General features: G+C 36.9%; 1 protein-coding gene across 3 annotated transcripts in view; it reads right to left on the bottom strand.

Annotated features, from left to right (window-relative positions):
• STIL (STIL centriolar assembly protein) overlaps positions 1-18,154 on the bottom strand; it is a 63,423-nt gene that overhangs the window by 31,364 nt on the left and 13,905 nt on the right. For 2 of the 3 annotated variants that reach the window (XM_012534470.3, XM_004273897.3), the window contains exons 4-10: positions 16,948-17,055; positions 14,443-14,555; positions 13,936-14,123; positions 12,744-12,991; positions 10,110-10,193; positions 8,499-8,585; positions 2,138-2,288 (exon numbers count right to left, since the gene is read on the bottom strand). In XM_012534470.3, the coding sequence (XP_012389924.1) occupies positions 2,138-2,288; positions 8,499-8,585; positions 10,110-10,193; positions 12,744-12,991; positions 13,936-14,123; positions 14,443-14,555; positions 16,948-17,055 (979 nt within the window). Of the gene's footprint in view, positions 1-711; positions 1,504-2,137; positions 2,289-8,498; positions 8,586-10,109; positions 10,194-12,743; positions 12,992-13,935; positions 14,124-14,442; positions 14,556-16,947; positions 17,056-18,154 lie in introns of those variants that run through there. The other variant, XM_049708103.1, reaches the window with a different exon arrangement.

Below are 18,154 nucleotides of genomic sequence, written 5' to 3'. Positions count from 1 at the left end.
GTCCCGGGGGTATCCCACATGCCGCAGAGCAACTGGGCTCATGCGCCACAGCTACTGAGCCTGTGCTCTGAAGCCCACGAGCCACAGCTTCTTGGCCCCTGTGCCACAACTGCTGGAGCCCGTGCACTGGGAGCCTGAGCTCTGCAACGGCAGAGGCCACCACAATGAGAGGCCTGCGCACCGCAACGAGGGGTGGCCCCTGCTCGCCACAACTAGAGAGCCTACGCACAGCAACGAATACCCAACGCATCCAAAAAGTAAATAAAATAAATAAATTTTTAAAAAAAAGAACTTTCAAAATACAATATAGCATTATTAACTATACTCACCATGCTGTATATTATATCCCCATTACTTATTTACTTTATAACTGGAAGTTTGTACCTTTTGACCACCTTTGGCCATTTTGGCCACTCTCAAACCCCCCCCCCCAAACCTCTTGCAAACCACCAATCTGTTCTCTGTGTCTGTGAGTTCAATGAAATGTTTTTTTGTTGTTGTTTAAATACTGCACATATAAGTGACATATGGTATTTGCCTTTCTCTGTTTTATTTATTTCACTTAGCACAATGCCCTGGAGGTCCATCTATGTTGTCACAAATGGCAGGATTTCCTTCCTTTTTTTACAGCTGAATATTTTCTCATTATATTAATATAATATGATATAATGTAATATAAGATAAATTACATTTTCTTTATCCATTCACCCATCCATGGACACTTAGGTTGCTTTAATATCTTGGCTATTGTAAATAATGCTGCAATTAACATGGTGGTACACATATCTTTTTGAATTAGTGTTCTTGTTTCCTTTGGATAAATACCCAGAAGTGGAATTGCTGAATCATATGGTTCTATTTTTATGCAACCTTTTAAAAAAACTATCCATCTCCCTACTACATAAATGAAAGTAAAAACCTAATTATCTTTACTATGTAACTTACTCAATAACCAGGGATTCAGTTAAAATAGTAACTTTAAACTGAGCATACAATCTGAAGAATAAAATGAGTGATATATATGTGAGATATGTCTCTAAAATGGAAATAGACCTCATTTAAGATGATTATGTTTATAATTAAAATACAAAAACTTGATTCATGAATCAATACAACCTATAAATGAAATTAAAGGCACAAAATAAGATCTGAGTGGTAACACATGGTTATTTAGGGCTAGTAAAATTTTTTTAAAATTTTATTTATTTTTGGCTGCGTTGGGTCTTCGTTGCTGTGCGTGGTCTTTCGCTAGTTGCAGCGAGCGGGGGCTACTCTTTGTTGCAGTGCACGGGCTTCTCATTGCGGTGGCTTCTCTTGTTGTGGAGCATGGGCTCTAGGCACGTGGGCTTCAGTAGCCGCGTCACGTGGGCTCAGTAGTTGTGGCTCACGGTGTCTAGAGCACAGGCTCAGTAGTTGTGGCACACGGGCTTAGTTGCTCCACAGCATGTGCGATCTTCTGGGACCAGGGCTTGAACCCATGTCCCCTGCATTGGCAAGTAGATTCTTAACCAATGAGCCAACAGGGAAGCCCGGGATAGTCAATATTTTTGTAAAAAAAAAAAGCAGAATTATTGTTCATTTTTGGCCTTAGAATATTTTTACATAATGACATTTACGGTTTCAAAGATCTACTTTTTCTGCGACCATCACCTAAATGTATTGGGTTGGCCAAAAAGTTCTTTCAGGTTTTTCCATAAGATCTTACAGAAAAACCCAAACGAATATTTTTGCCAGTCATATTAATCTATTCTGATTCCTAGGGTTATATATTATAGACACTGACTTTTAAGTATGAGAAACCATTTGTTATACCCATACATTTAAAAATTAACAATCAGGACAAAGAAAACACTAAGATCACAAATTAACTCTCAGTATCATAAAATGATACAACATATACATTAAATTCTTGATATAGTCTTCAAAGGTTTTAGGAAAACATGGGAAAGTTACTCTGTAGATAACGTTTGATCCTGCATTAGAATTTGGTTCTGGAGATATGGCCTAAAATTTACAAAACAAAATTAACCATAAATGAATAAAGTTAATATTTAGTAAGACTGATTATAAATAAAGCCTAATAATTTGAGTACAACCCTGAATAGTCATAAGTGTGCTAGGAAATCAAATCACTTACTTTGAAAAGATGTAATGTTTCCTTACTAGTTAGTAGCTGGAATCGAAGGTCAGGTAACCTGCCATCACAAGGGAGGCATTCATAAAACTCAGGATCCTTATGTGTCACAGAATAGAGAACTATAATGAAATTTCCAGATTCTGAAAAAACCCTGGATAAAAAAATGCCATTTAATTAAAATTTACTGAGAATAACAAGAATACACTCAAAGAATTCTATGTGAGTCCCTCAATCTAGTTAATAGACTAACTAAACAGTCCAATTTTTGGAAGAAAACTGAGGGGCAAATTTATGCTTACTTTTCCCTGACCAGGGATCGAACCCATGCTCCCTTTAATGGAAGCGTGGAGCCTAACCACTGGACCACCAGGGAATTCCCTATGCTTACTTTTTAATGTTACTAATTTTTAATTTTTAAAATACATTTATTACAGAATACATATTCCTTGTAAATACTTTAAACAAAAACAGGAATGTATAAAATAGAAAATGAAAACATCCCATTCCACTCTCCAGTTTACAGTATTTACTTCCAGAATTTTCCCCTAGGCATACGCAAACATTTTATACAATTTAACAAAAACAAGATACTATACACACTATTTGCATTTGTTCCTTTTTTTTTTGAGGGAAAAGAGAAATAACATTTAATTAAAAGCACACAACATGATTACTAGTGTATTTCTAAACCACATATTCAATAGGTCTGTGATATAGTTTTTTTTTAAATTATTTTTTATTGGAGTATAGTTGCTTTACAATGTTGTGTTAGTTTCTGCTGTACAGCAGAGTGAATCAGTTATACGTATACATATATCCCTTTTTTAGATTTCCTACCCATTTAGGTCACCACAAAGCACTGAGTAGAATTCCCTGTGCTCTACAGTAGGTTCTCATTAGTTATCTATTTTATACATAGTAGTGTATACATGTTGATTCCAATCTCCCAATTCATCCCATCCTCTCCTTCCCCCCTCGGTATCTTTAAGTTTGTTCTCTACAACTGTGTCTCTATTTCTGCTTTGCAAAAAAGTTCATCTGTACCATTTTTCTAGATTCCACATATAAGCGATATTATACAATATTTGTTTTTCTCTTTCTGACTTACTTCACTCTGTATGACAGTTTCCAGGTCCATCCACGTCTCTGCAAATGGCACTGTTTCGTTCCTTTTTATGGCTGAGTAATAGTCCATTGTATATATGTACCACATCTTCTTTATCCATTCATCTGTCGATGGATATTTAGGTTGCTTCCACGTCCTGGCTATTGTAAATACTGCTGCAATGAACACTGGGGTGTATGTATCTTTTTGAATTATGACTTTCTTCAGGTATATGCCCAGGAATGGGATTGCTGGGTCATATGGTAGTTCTATTTTTAGTTTTTTAAGGAACCTCCATACTGTTCTCCATAGTGGCTCTACCAATTTACATTCCCACCAATAGTGTAGGAGGGTTCCCTTTTCTCCACACTGTCTCCAGCATTTATTGTTGTAGATTTTTTGATGATGGCCATTCTGACTGGTGTGAGGTGATACCTCATGGTAGTTGTGATTTGCATTTCTCTAATAATTAGTGATGTTGAGCATCTTTTCATGTGCCTCTTGGCCATCTGTATGTCTTCTTTGGAGAGATGTCTATTTAGGTCTTCTGCCCATTTTCTGATTGTTTGGGTTTTTTTTGTTATTGAGCTGCATGAGCTGTTTGTATATTTTGGAGATTAATCCCTTGTCAGTTGCTTCATTTGCAAATATTTTCTCCCATTCTGAGGGTTGTCTTTTCGTATTGTTTATGGTTTCCTTTGCTGTGCAAAAGCTTTAAAGTTTCATTAGGTCCCATTTATTTTTGTTTTTATTTTTATCACTCTAGCAGGTAGGTCAAAAAAGATCTTGCTGTGATTTATGTCAAGGAGTGTTCTGCTTATGTTTTTTCCTCTAACAGTTTAATAGTGTCCGTCCTTACACTTAGGTCTTTAATCCATTTTGAGTTTGTTTTTGTATATGGTGTTAGGAAGTGTTCTAATTTCATTCCTTTACATGTAGCTGTCCAGTTTTCCCAGCACAACTTACTGAAAAGACTGTCTTTTCTCCATTATATATTCTTGCCTTCTTTGCCACAGATTAGGTGACCACAGGTGCATGGGTTTATCTCTGGGCTTTCTATCCTGTTCCATTGATCTATATTTCTGTTTTTGTGCCAGTACCATTCTGTCTTGATTACTGTAGCTTTGATGTATAGTCTGAAGTCAGGGAGCCTGATTTCTCCAGCTGTTTTTCTTTCTCAAGATTGCCTTGGCTATTTGGGGTCTTTTGTTTCCATACCAATTGTACAATTTTTTGTTCTAATTCTGTGAAAAATGCCATTGGTAATTTGATAGGGATTGTACTGAATCTGTAGATTGCTGTGGGTAGTATAGCCATCTTCACAATATTGATTCTTCCAGTCCAAGAACATGGTATATATCTCTCCATCTGTTTCAACTTTGATTTCTTTCATCAGCATCTTACAGTTTTCTGAGTACAGGTTTTTTACCTCTTTAGGTAGGTTTATTCCTAGGTATTTTATTCTTTTTGTTGCAATGGTAAATGGGATTGTTTCCTTAATTGCATTTTCTATTTATTATTTGACAATCTTGGATTTCTTTCCATGTCACTGTTCTATATTATACCTTAGACCTCCCTATTCTTTTTTAGTGACTATCCAGTATTACAATTTATAGATGTGCTATTATTGATTCACCCAGACTTCTAAAAGTGGATATTTAAATTATTCACAATAGTTCACTACTACAAACACTGATAAAATGAACATTCATTTTATTATTCACTACATGACTCAACAAATATCTGTAAAGTAATCAAGAGTCCTTAAAATACACACCAAAACCCACTATTTAAAAATGCTTTTAGGGCTTCCCTGGTGGCGCAGTGGTTGAGAGTCCGCCTGCCGATGCAGGGGACACGGGTTCGTGCCCCGGTCTGGGAAGATCCCACATGCCGCGGAGCAGCTAGGCCCGTGAGCCATGGCCGCTGAGTCTGCGCGTCTGGAGCCTGTGCTCCGCAACGGGAGAGGCCACAACAGTGAGAGGCCCGTGAACCCAAAAAAAAAAAAAAAACCTTTTAGTAGTTGTCTCTACTTTGTAAAATGTTGAATGAAAGATAATTTGGGGATATATTACACTATTAACAAAACAAAGCAGTGAGGGTTTAGGAGGCAGAATGCCTATTCTGCTCAATTCCTCTCTCTAGGGTCAGACAAGACCACTGATCAGAATGCTGTAAAGTACTAACCTAAGCTATGCCAAGCAGTGCTGATACCTCCCTGGTTAAAGGCCGGCAGTAATTAAAGAGTCCAGGTATCAAAGAAATTCCCTAACGCTTCATTTTGACAGAGAGAGCTTCAAAACTAACTTCACCAAGCATTTACTATCAATAAATAATTAAAGCAAGACCCGTCACTGATAATAAAACTTAATATTACTAATACGTTAAAATGAATATTTAATTTCTCTTTTATTGCAAATAAAACTAACTATATTATATAATTAAAATAAAATGTAAAAAGTAGAACTGTAGCTTCTGGAGAAAAAACAAGAGATTTTCATTTCAATAAAAATCCTTTCTAAGCAAAATAGAAAAAAAAAGATGGATAAATCGGACTTTAAAAAAAGTCTGGGGGCTTCCCTGGTGGCGCAGCAGTTGAGAGTCTGCCTGCTAATGCAGGGGACACGGGTTCGAGCCCTGGTCTGGGAAGGTCCCACATGCCGCGGAGCGACTGGGCCCGTGAGCCACAACTACTGAGCCTGCACGTCTGGAGCCTGTGCTCCGCAATGGAAGAGGCCGCAATAGTGAGAGGCCCGCGCACCACGATGAAGAGTGGCTGCCGCTTGCCACAACTAGAGAAAGCACTCGCACAGAAATGAAGACCCAACACAGCAAAAATAAATAAATTAATTAATACACATGTATTCACACAAACACAATGGGATATTGGCTTAGAATGTATTGAACATATAATTAAAAGAAAAAAAAAGTCTGGGAAAAAATATTAACCAAAGTGAAATGAAATGACAATCTAGGGGAAATAAATTTTTGCCACATATCTATACCAATACAAATACATATATGTATGTACACACGCACATTTTTATAACATATTTATATACACATATATAAAATCTTTGCAGCATATAACATATATTTTAAGAAATATATACTTTACATATTATATAAATGTATATATACAGAGAGTGAAAAAGAAAAAGAGAGCTCTTACAAAGCAATGTGAAAAAGATACACAACCCAACAGAATAATGGCAAGAGACATGATTAGGAGGTTCCCAGAAGATGAGATTATAAAACGTCAGATTTGCAAAGATCAAAAGTCTAATAATGGGGGCATCCCTGGTGGCGCAGGGGTTAAGGATCCGCCTGCCAGTGCAGGGGGCAAGGGTTCGATTCCTGGTCCAGGGAGATCCCACATGCCATGGAGCAACTAAGCCTGTGCGCCACAATTACTAAGCCTGCACTCTACAGCCTGCGAGCCACAACTACTGAGCTCACACGCCACAACTACTGAAGCCTGCGCACCTAGAGCCCGTGCTCTGCAATAAGAGAAGCCACTGCAATGAGAAGCCTGCGCACCACAATGAAGAGTAGCCCCGGCTCCCCGCAACTAGAGGAAGCCCACGCCCCAATAAAGACCCAACGCAGCCAAAAATTTAAAAAAAAAAAAAAAAAAAATGTCTAATAATGGCCTTCCAGTTACTTCTCTGAGGTCTTGTTGTTTTTCCCTTCCCTCACTCCTCTCCAGCCACGCTACATCCTTGCTGTTCCTTGAAGATGCAAGGTGATCTTTCACCCACAGCTTTGTACCCATCACCCTGTGATACTGCCCCAGACAGCCACATGGCTTACTCCCCCATCTCAAGTCTTTGTCTGCCTGACTGCCCTATTTAAAACTGCAACCCTACCTGCCACTACCAGAGACACAACATCCACCTCCCCTGCTTATTTCTCCACAGCACTCATCACCTTGTAAAATACTATTTATTTTACTTATTTTTTCTGTTTACTGCCTATCTCTGCAGGGTCTTTATTTTGTTCACTGTTTATTGCCAATATCATGAATAGTGCTTGGTACATAGTAGGTGCTCAACAAATACTTGTTCCACAGTGTTAGTGAGGGGATGGAGAAAACAGGCACTCTCAAACACTGTTGGAAAGATTATAAACTGATAGTCTTTGAAGCACAAATTGGCAATATCTACAAAATTTAAAGTGATATACTATTTGACCCAGAAAAACCACTTTTAGGAATTTATTCCACAAATATACTAGTATATACACACAAAGATGTATACACAAAGTTGTCCGCAAGCAAAAGGAGTAGTTTTTAAAATATAGTATATATTATTTACTATTCAGTTGTAAAATATGTGTATTAAATCTGTATGTGCCAAGATTTAGTAATGATTTCCAAGGTATAATGATATAAAGAAAAAAGCAACAGAGGAAAGGTAGAACGGTTTGATCCCATTTGTGATTTAACTTTTACAGACCAGGGAAGGGTGTTATTTGTCTATGCATTGGTATTTCAAGAAGGAAGCACAAGATACTCCTTTAACAGTGATTGTCTCTGGGGATAGGATCTGGGGAAATGCGGTGGAAGAGACATTTTTATTATGTATCTTTATATATATCTGATTTAGTGCCATGTACTTATACTGCCTTTTCATTAAAGTTTTTTTTAAAAAGTGTATTATAGCCACCAAAGCAGACAGAAACAGACTCTGGAATTTTCATTTAATAGATGAAGAAAGTAAGAGGCAAATAATGGCAACATGTACAAAATAACAAAATTAAATGAGGAGTTGAGGTTAGAAATAAAGTTTCCCTATTAGTTCCAATGCTTGTGCTTTAGTTCCAAGAACATTAAACTTCATCCCAAGTGTTTCTTAAGGTACTATCAGCAGCACAGGGTAACAATAAAACACTTGAAACAAATTCAAACTCATTTTCAGTCACTTCCATGAAAATTAATCTTTTTTATAAAATAGGATGCTAGAGTAGATGATCCCTAGGGATTTTTTTCCACTCATAAAAAGTATGTCTTTTGTGTTACAGTACTGTCATTAGGCAAGTGAATTCCTTCACATTTCCAAGTATAGCACAATGTCACCTTTTTTGTCTGGTTTTATTCCCATTTAATATAATGTTTGACTTCCTTAGTGTGCCTGTTCTTCTGGTTTCTAAGTATTATAAAAGGTTAAGGCATTGCATGAACTTTAAATAACACCAGTAAAACATGAATGGAGGTGAAGATCAAAATAAAACCCTACAGAAAAAAATATCACTTACCTTTCTTGAATAGAAGAACTGAACATATATCGCAAGCAGCAAGCCCACACCTGAGGACTATAGATATGTATAATTCCAGACAGCCAGCTAAAACAAAAAATAGAAATTAAAAACTATAGTCATTTTACAAATTAGTACTTAACATCCTTTAGATTATGCTCTTCTCAAGGTAATGTGGCAGAAATTCTTGGCATTCATCAGGAACAGATAAAAGGGCTCATAAATAAGAAATCTATGAACATTAAACCATGCTGATAATTAAGAGGGAGACTATAGATATACATATAACCATAGACAGATTCAGAGACAGAGCACTACTTTCTGTCCTCTTCCACTGAAATGATGGTAAAACTGTGGGAAAGAAAATGGTTAACAATAGAGGTGAAAGCAGAAATCAATTAGAATCAATTAGCCTGCACTAGAAAGAATAGGCTGAATTAGGGGAGAAAGAAGTTAGCAGCCTAAAACCATAGAGTTATTGAGAGGATTTAAGTCTATAATTATACAGGTAGGCTGAAAAACGGAAAACGCTTTTAAAAAAAATTTTTTTTTATTATTTTCTTAAGTATTTATTTATTTATTTTGGCTGCACTGGCTCTTAGTTGCAGCATGCAAACTCTTAGTTGTGGCATGCATGCAGAATCTAGCTTCCCGACCAGGGATTGAACCCCGTCCCCTGCATTGGGAGCACGGGGTCTTACTCACTGGACCGCCAGGGAAGTCTCAGAAAACTCTTAATAGTTCACTTAGCAGCAATAACACACAGCCACTACCAGGACCAGAGCAAAAAGACTGTAAGGAGATTTCGTGGTCCACAGAACATTTCTGTACTCTCATTTTTTGTCTGCATATACCATTCCCACATATGGGTTCCCTTCCCAGTCAATCCTCTCTTCTATTATATATACACTTAAAGGTCCAGCTCAAGTTTGCCTTCTCTAAGAAAATGTCCCCTATCATCTCTCTTGCAAACAGTAATAGTGCTCACTGTCTAAATTGTTTATTTCATAGTAAATCATACACTTTCTTATTATTTATCTTTCTATGTGGGAATATTTGAATATTTTATCGCCTCACCTTTAATTATTAATTCCTTGAGGAGCTTTAAATCCCAACACAGTATGAAACATAATACTATTTATAGGGTAAGCACTCATTAAATACTGAATTAGTATAAATTTCTGACTGAATAATCTATCTAAATGTCATTAACTCGAAAAGAGATCTCCATAAACACTAAAGAGAATTTCTGCAAAATTGCCTGGCAGTGAATTTTAAACAGTGTTATCCTGAGTCCTGAGTTCTTCAAGATGCCTTAAGGACAGGGGTAGTGAATAAGGTTAAAGAAACAGGGCTCTAAGGCTTCGACTTCAACCAGAAGAATTCAGTTTTGTTTTATATACTGGAATTCTTCCTAAGATTGGACAAAAATCTTATTTTAACTGATTGAGCTGTTAAAATAAGAAAGCTTAAGCATCATTAGCATTTATGGTTTTATAAGGTGATCCAAATATTAATACATATTCATAGTACAAATGATTCACATGCTTATAATATACATTTGAATACATACATGGCTGAAAAGGTTTTCATAAGTAATGCAATACTTACATTCCCACTAATGGGAGAGAATAAATCTTGGGATCAGTTTCCAGCAAAAGTAACAATTTGCGTGTCTCATCCATGGTAAGATATCTAAACAGAAGACATTCATGTAAAAACAATTGGAAATATGCACTTTTACCTAAAAGAGATAATCTGAGTGCTGAAGAAGTATATTTTAGGCAGAGGAGAGGATTCAAATGAATAATTTCTTTTACATACACATGCACACAAAGAAAACAGTTCAAAGTGTAGAAAAATATTCTACTAATTATGAGGATGACATGGAAGAGATTTAATATCTTAAAATTTCTATGTATTAAAATGGTCACTGAAGATTACATACCTTTTGAAAAAGTTTGCTCTAAAAAGTATCAACTTTTTTAAATCAAAAGTATTAAAATCAAGGCTAACAAGTGCAGAACCAAATAGGTTTCCCTGGGAGAAATGAATTTCCTGTTGCTGGAAGTATTCAAGCATGCAGGTGACTTGACAAGATTGCAACAGATGTGACTTCTCACTGAAGGAGGCTGAATTAGGTGAGGGATATTCAATCTTCCATGTACTATATTCCTCCAACCGCTATCAAAGAATTTTGCAACCATCATGATAGAACCCCAAAGCTCACTTTTCCCTAAAAGGACATTATACTACATTTATACTTTGTTAATATAATATACTTATTACTGACAATAAGTTTTAAGAATTTGATAAGTACAGTACAACTGTCAAGAGTTTACTGTTATGGCTTTAAAACACAAAAGTAAAAACAATGCCATTTGTGATATAAAGTCTTAATAGTATCACTGAGGATACATTTTATTGCTATAATAACCCTAAAACACAAAGATGATGAATTTATCAAGCCATGTGACAATATGATTAAGCCTGAGTTGGCACGAGATTTATGTATCAACAATGACGCTTACACCTGCTTTGAGAGCTCTTCTGCCTTGACAACCTGATAAACCAGCTTAGGCTTTCCATGATTTTCCCAGGCAATTTGGACGCACCTTCCTGCTTTCCCTGCACTATATATAAAACCCTATTACGTTTATCCACATTGTGTTTACATGATAATATACTTAGTGGACAGTAAGTACGGTTTTTTTATATATTTAATGCCAGTGTATAAAACAATACTATTCCACAATGGATCCTAATAAATATTAGGGTAAACAAGTGAATGTGGTCAAAGAAAAAGGCAAACGTCATAAATTAAATAATTCTAGGTAGAAAGGGGCAAGAGGAATAGGTGATTAGGTAGAATACTGAACATCCTGGGTTACTACTGGCATGCCAAGGGGTCACAAAGGAATAATTCAAAGAAAGGTAAATTCATGCTTCACTAGATGGACTCAGGTACTAAGGAAAATAAATTAATTTTTTGGTTAATTTTAACACAAATTTCTATGTACCAATTGAGAAGTATTTTATTACTCCAAGAGAATTAAATGTTCAATTTAATTCAAACACTTTTTAATCACTATCACCTTTGACCATTCCATGATTTTGGAATATAGCAACGCTTTTTCTTTTGTGCCACCCCAACCAGAAAGGTGCTCTGATCAGCATGTGGGAACTTTCTTGCTGTTCCAGGGACACTCTGAAAAGAAAATCCTTTTTCTTATCCTCTTTTGAAGAGGCATATTTGGTAGACAAGACTTGAAGTTGAGTTTACTTTGCCAAACATTTCGAGCTCTAGAGACCTAACAGGAACTAGGGTGGAGTCAGTGGGAAAGGAAGCCAGAAGTGAACTGCTTAGACTTTAAAGCAGTTGGTGCTTACATTGTCTGATTTAGCTCAGTAGACAATGGATAAAGAAAGTGGATGAGGATTCAGGGAAGCAGCCCTGCTGAGGATCAGAAAGCAAGCAATTTGGCTTACATTTCCTAAGAAACTAAGAGTGTTAATAGGAAGCTAGAGAGGATGCTGCTTCAGCTATGTGAGGAAACTCCACCCTCAAGTGGTTGACAATTTGGTAAGCAAGAGTATCATACATTATAATTTAATAATCTCCTTTATCTGCAGTGCTCATTATTCACAATTAAAACTGCATATTATAGGACTTCCCTGGTGGTGCAGTGGTTGAGAATCTGCCCGCCAATGCAAGGGACACGGGTTCGAGCTCTGGCCCAGGAAGATCCCACATGCCGCGGAGCAACTAAGCCCGTGCACCACACCACTGAGCCTGAGCTCTAGAGCCTGCAAGCCACAACTACTGAGCCCACGTGCCACAAATACTGAAGGCTGCGTGCCTGGAGCCCGTGCTCTGCAACGAGAAGCCACGACAATGAGAAGCCCGCGTACCGCAACGAAGAGTAGCCCCCGTTCACCGCAACTAGAGAAAGCCCGTGCACAGCAATGAAGACCCAACACAGCCAATAAATAAATAAATTAATTAATTATTTTAAAACCCCTGCATATTATAAATAATTCTCCAGCCTCCATTAGGCTCATTATCAGAAAACTATATTCAGCAAAAATTAACAATTTTTTCACCTTCCTTGGTTGTTTATCTAGCTGCCACAGATCTCAGGCATGTAAACTGACCAAACAATTATTTCACATTATGTGAATAACATGAAAATACACTAATGTGACAAATATTTAAAATTTTGGATGAATAGGTCTTTTACTTACCCATATTTATAGGTACCTTGAACTTGAGAAATATTCAGATTACTGCTCAAGTTTCTTGCCAGAGCTGTTGGAATAATGGGGATGGGCTTCACAGGTGTGCATTTAAAGGTATTTGCTAGAGTTACTGCTGCCCAATCCAAGTCAAAATCCACAGTGTCCAAACTCTCCCTGGAAGTGATATGAGCTCTTAGGGAAAGCAGTTTACCACAATCCAAGGAATCTTTGCTACACACATGATGCTGCAGAGCCTGAGGAATCAATATTACACAATTATTTTAAAGCTTTGAAATTTGTCCTTATCTCTGAAGGTTTTGTTTCATATATCTTATATTAATAAAATTAAACAATTTCTGATTTGCAACATTTCAATTCTCTTATTTCTTCCATGTGACTAAAAGGTTATATGAATAATTATGTTAAAGCAAAAAAGATTTATATACCAAGCTCCATCATATATTTCCAACCTATATGTCCCAGCAGCATTTTAAACTCTTACTGGAGAATGTCGCTTTCAATAAATATTTATTACGTGGGTAAAAATGGACATAAATTAACTTTGACTCAGTCTCAGAGAATCTAAGGTCCATTCCTCTCCGATTCTTTTCTATTACTCCAAATTGTCAAGTTAGTTCTTCCTCTGTAGTTGCTCATGCAGACTGTGCCCTTTCTGGTCTCACTGCCACCACTCTGCTATAGGCTAATACACCCCCCTCTAATACACACCTGACTACTGCAATGGCCTAACTATTCTGACTTCAGTCAGCCCTCCCTATCACATTAACCATCCCTGATTTAACAGTATTTCCTCTTTTCAGAAATTTTCAATGAAAAACATGGCCCATTAGATAAAGTTCAAATTCCGTAGCCTGGCAGACAAGGCTCTCTATGATCTAAACAAACTAATACTCAAGTCTGACTGCCCACAAATCCAGCAAAACTCTCCACCCTCAATGTTACCCTGAGTACATGTTGCACTTTGCTATCTTGGTCATGTTGCTTCCTCTTCTGGAATGCTACCCATATTACCTACCTAGGATTTCTGTCCTCATATCTAATTGTATTTTAGGTCAACATCATTTAGTCAGAAATTAAATGAATACCTATTAAATATGGGTTTATTAAAATATAACACAGTACACATAGTTTGATTCTTGTGTTGGATAAGAAATAATCACATATCAACAAATCTCACCTTAAAAGCTGAATTGAAGTCATCTGCATTGTGCACTATTATTTCTCTTGAACAAAGTCCTTGAGTATGAATTGTGCATGGGATCACAAAGTCCCCAGGAAGAGAAGCAGTAGGGGTTCTTTCTAAGCATTCAGGTACCTCTCGACCAGGATCAAAACGATCTATTGTCAATGTCACACTTTCTTCATCTGAAGAACAAAAATAGCAGTTATTATATAGCACGCCAATTATGAAATGTGAAATTAACCAAGCAAGCCTAGATTACAGGAAAGTATTTTGTTCATACTAAGAGTACATTAAACTTTCATTAAAAAAAAATGACTTACATATATATTTATCCACCTGACCAAACTGTAAAGTCTATGATGAGTAGTGTCAACTTTTACTCATCTTCATAACGTTGGTATACAGTAAAGAAAATTAGCCAAAGTACATTACAGTAATTGACTGAAACAGTAAACATAAAATCTATTATACTCATAAAAATAATTTTTCAAAGTATATTACCTTCATCTACTGTGAGAGAACCAAGTAAAAAGCATGGCAAGTTTTCTTTATTCTGCTTAGCATGACGACAAGCAAGTCGGATGGTCTTTTCAGTTACCACAAGCTTTGGATTTCTGAAAAATAACAAATGTCTTTTACGAATGTGGTGGATCTGACAGCCTAAAAAACCTTCCTGCCATGAAATGTTGCCTAAGATATAATACACATCTTTTAAAATGTACAGAAAGATCACTGTTGGGAAATCCTAGGGTCAAAGGCAGCAGGTAAGGAGGGCTACCTGGAAAGCAGAATTGCAATAAGCAGACACTGAAGTTATAGTTGTTCTCCAGGCATTCATAAAATTCTTAATTTTATGAATTTTAGGATCAAGAACCTATGAACCCTCCTGTTTTTGTAAACAAAGTTTGATTGAAATAGTCACATCCATTTGTTTACATATGATCTATGGACTTCAGATACTAGCATTACTGAATACAGAATATAAATACAATTCACATGTTTAAAGAAATATAAAAAGGACTCTAGAATATGAGTAAGGAACAAGATACTATGAAAAAAGACAAGACAAATTTATTATTCTATAAACTGTGTGTATATATTATAAATAATCTTTCACATATATAGCATACTCCCACATTTAAAAACCTAAATGAGGGCTTCCCTGATGGCGCAGTGGTTGAGAATCTGCCTGCCAATGCAGGGGACACAGGTTCAAGCCCTGGTCTGGGAAGATCCCACATGCCACGGAGCAGCTGGGCCCGTGAGCCACAACTACTGAGCCTGCGCGTCTGGAGCCTGTGCTCCACAACAAGAGATGCCGTGACAGTGAGAGGCCCACGCACCGCGATGAAGAGTGGCCCCCGCTCGCCGCAAGGAGAGAAAGCCCTCACACAGAAACGAAGACCCAACACACCCAAAAATAAAAATAAACCCAACCAAATATTTTTTAAAAATCAAATTAAGGTATATGTTCTAAACTACCCCAGGAAAAAAAAAAAACCTAAATGAACAGATTAGATGGCAACTAAGCCCAGCTAAAGAGAAAATTAGAAGAGCTGAAGAGCAAAAGAAATTACTCAAAATGAAGTAGAGAAAGATGGCAATAGAAAATATAGGTTAACAGACATGTAGAAAATGAACAAGTCTGACAAATATTTAAACTTCCACAAGACACTCTCTGTTTTTGTCAATGATACCACCCTTCTCTGAGAACTTAAATACTTTTTTTTTTTTTTTAATTTATTTTTGGCTGTATTGGGTCCTCGTTGCTGCATGCGGGCTTGCCTCTAGCTGTGGTGAGTGGGGGCTACTCTTCGTTGAGGAGCACGGGCTTCTCGTTGCGGTGGCTTCTCTTGTTGTGGAGCACGGCCTCTAGGCATGCAGGCTCAGTAGTTGTGGCAAGAAGTCTCAGTAGTTGTGGCTCGCAGGCTCTAGAGCGCAGGCTCAGTAGTTGTGGCGCATGGGCATAGTTGCTCCGTGGCATGTGGGATCTTCCTGTACCAGGGCTTGAACCTGTGTCCCCTGCATTGGTAGGCGGATTCTTAACCACTGCACCATGAGGGAGGCCCTTAAATACTTTTTGACTTGTAATTTTCCTTTAGTTCCTCTATTCAGTTGATCATCAAATGCTATACATTTCTTCAAAACACCTTGTTTCATTCTTTCCTCTTGGTCTCAACACTGCTACATTGCTCTAAACCCTTATAAGAGCTAGCATTTATTGACTACCTCCTATGTCCAGGTACTGTGCCAACTGCTGCTTTACAGCCTGTCTCATTTAATCCTTACAAAAGTACTATGAAACAAGTGTCATATCCCCATTTTATAAATAAGGAAACTGATCCTTGGCTACTTTACTGAGGTCACTTAAATAAGAAAGGGTAAAATCAGGATTTGACCCTCCAGGAAGTCTGACTCCAGTTACACCACCTTAAACCACTACAGAATAAATCTACGTTCTTTGGATTACAGAAAACCATCTTGCATTAGGCTGACTCTAGGGTCTCCCCACTATGATCCATCCTTCTTAGAACTCTGCTTTTAGCAAGTGACTTTCTTAAATATAAAATCTCAGTGGATCTCTATTTTCTATTACTTGAAGACTAAGCTTCTATGTCTTTCTTTCACAATCCTGGCCATAACCAAAATATTTTATGTTCCTTCTAATATGGTCTATTCAACTCAAAATCAATCTTCTCAGTGTTCTTCAAAGACACCATGTGGAAACATGACGAAAAACTCAGTTTTTATTATATTTTGTCTCTTTTGATTTCCTATAATACTTAGAACTTTAGATTTGCAGAATATTTTAACTGTGAAATTAAGATTACTTCTTAAAAGCACAAGGAACAGATTTAAGAAGCAGCAGAAAGAATACTTTGTATGAGGGGAGCTCCTGAATAGAAAAGTTTAAAAAAAAAAATTGGGTCACTGTAATCATTGCCTTACATATTCTTTTGACTCCTGTTTAACCTGGTTTGATTTGGAAAGAGAAACGTTTTATACCTGTGGTAATTGAGACGTAAGTAGATATAATCTCCAATTGGCATTGGGTTCCAAAGTGCACATTTTGATGGAGGAAAATAGAAAGGCACCATCCTGCTTGAAGAAAACCTTAAAAAAAATTTTTTTTTAAATCAAAGCACAATGAAAAACAGTAGAAATTTTACAAGAAACAGTTTAACTGTAAATGATAGGGTTTTCAGATTACTTTTGTAATTTTAGAATTGAAAAATATTTTTAAAAAGTAAAAAGGAAAGAAAAATCACTTGTAACTCTGCTATCAAGAGAATAAGCACTCAAAATTTAGGTATGACTTTCTGTCCTTTTTATCCTATCCATATATATATTTATATACACGTGAGTCTTTTTAAAAAGAACTGGGAATATCAATTCTATATAATCTTCTTTAAGTAACTGAAAAATGTATATAAACCATGTATTTACATTTAAATTTAAAATTAATATCCATCCTTCTGAACTGATTTCTAGATAACACTTAAAAAATCATGAAAAGCACAAAAACTTTTCAGGGTTTTCAAATTTGGTATCTTGGGCCCTATCACATGAGTTTTTTATGTTATTGTTCTGTGTTTTTTGGGGGTTTTTTTGGCAGTGCCACGTGGCATCAGGCACCAGGGATCGAACCTGTGCCCCCTGCAGTGTAAGCGTGGAGTCTCAACCACTGGATGGACAGGGAAGTCCCACACATAAATTTAATTAGTGAAGCATCAAAAGGACATCATTAATAAATCTCCACAAAGATCACGCAAGCAATGTAAAGCAAGATTTCAATGTCAAATCATATAGGATATCATCACAGAGTTTTTAATCACATGTAATTAAAGCAAGAAATCTCTGACAGTGAGCTACCTACAAAAGTGCATTTGCATGGTAGTAGATTATGAAATAGTTGAACTGAAAAAATATTTATCATATCATGCACTAAGAATATCTTGTTCTAGATCTTACTTTCATGTTTCATCTGATAAAACTTCTCAACTAAAATATTAGCCCCAGGGCCTTTCCTAATGGTCCAGTGGTTAAGAATCCACCTTCTGATGCAGGGGATGCAGGTTCGATCTCTGGGTTGGGGAACTAAGATCCCCCATGCCTCGGGGCAACTAAGCTCCCGTGCCCTCAACTAATGAGCACTCGGGCCACAACTAGAGAGAAGCCCATGCACTGCAGCGGAGGATCCCGCGTGCCGCAA

Source organism: Orcinus orca, chromosome 1, assembly GCF_937001465.1.
Source record: "Orcinus orca chromosome 1, mOrcOrc1.1, whole genome shotgun sequence".
Lineage (NCBI taxonomy): Eukaryota > Metazoa > Chordata > Mammalia > Artiodactyla > Delphinidae > Orcinus > Orcinus orca.
This window is presented reverse-complemented; position numbering and strand designations above follow the sequence as displayed.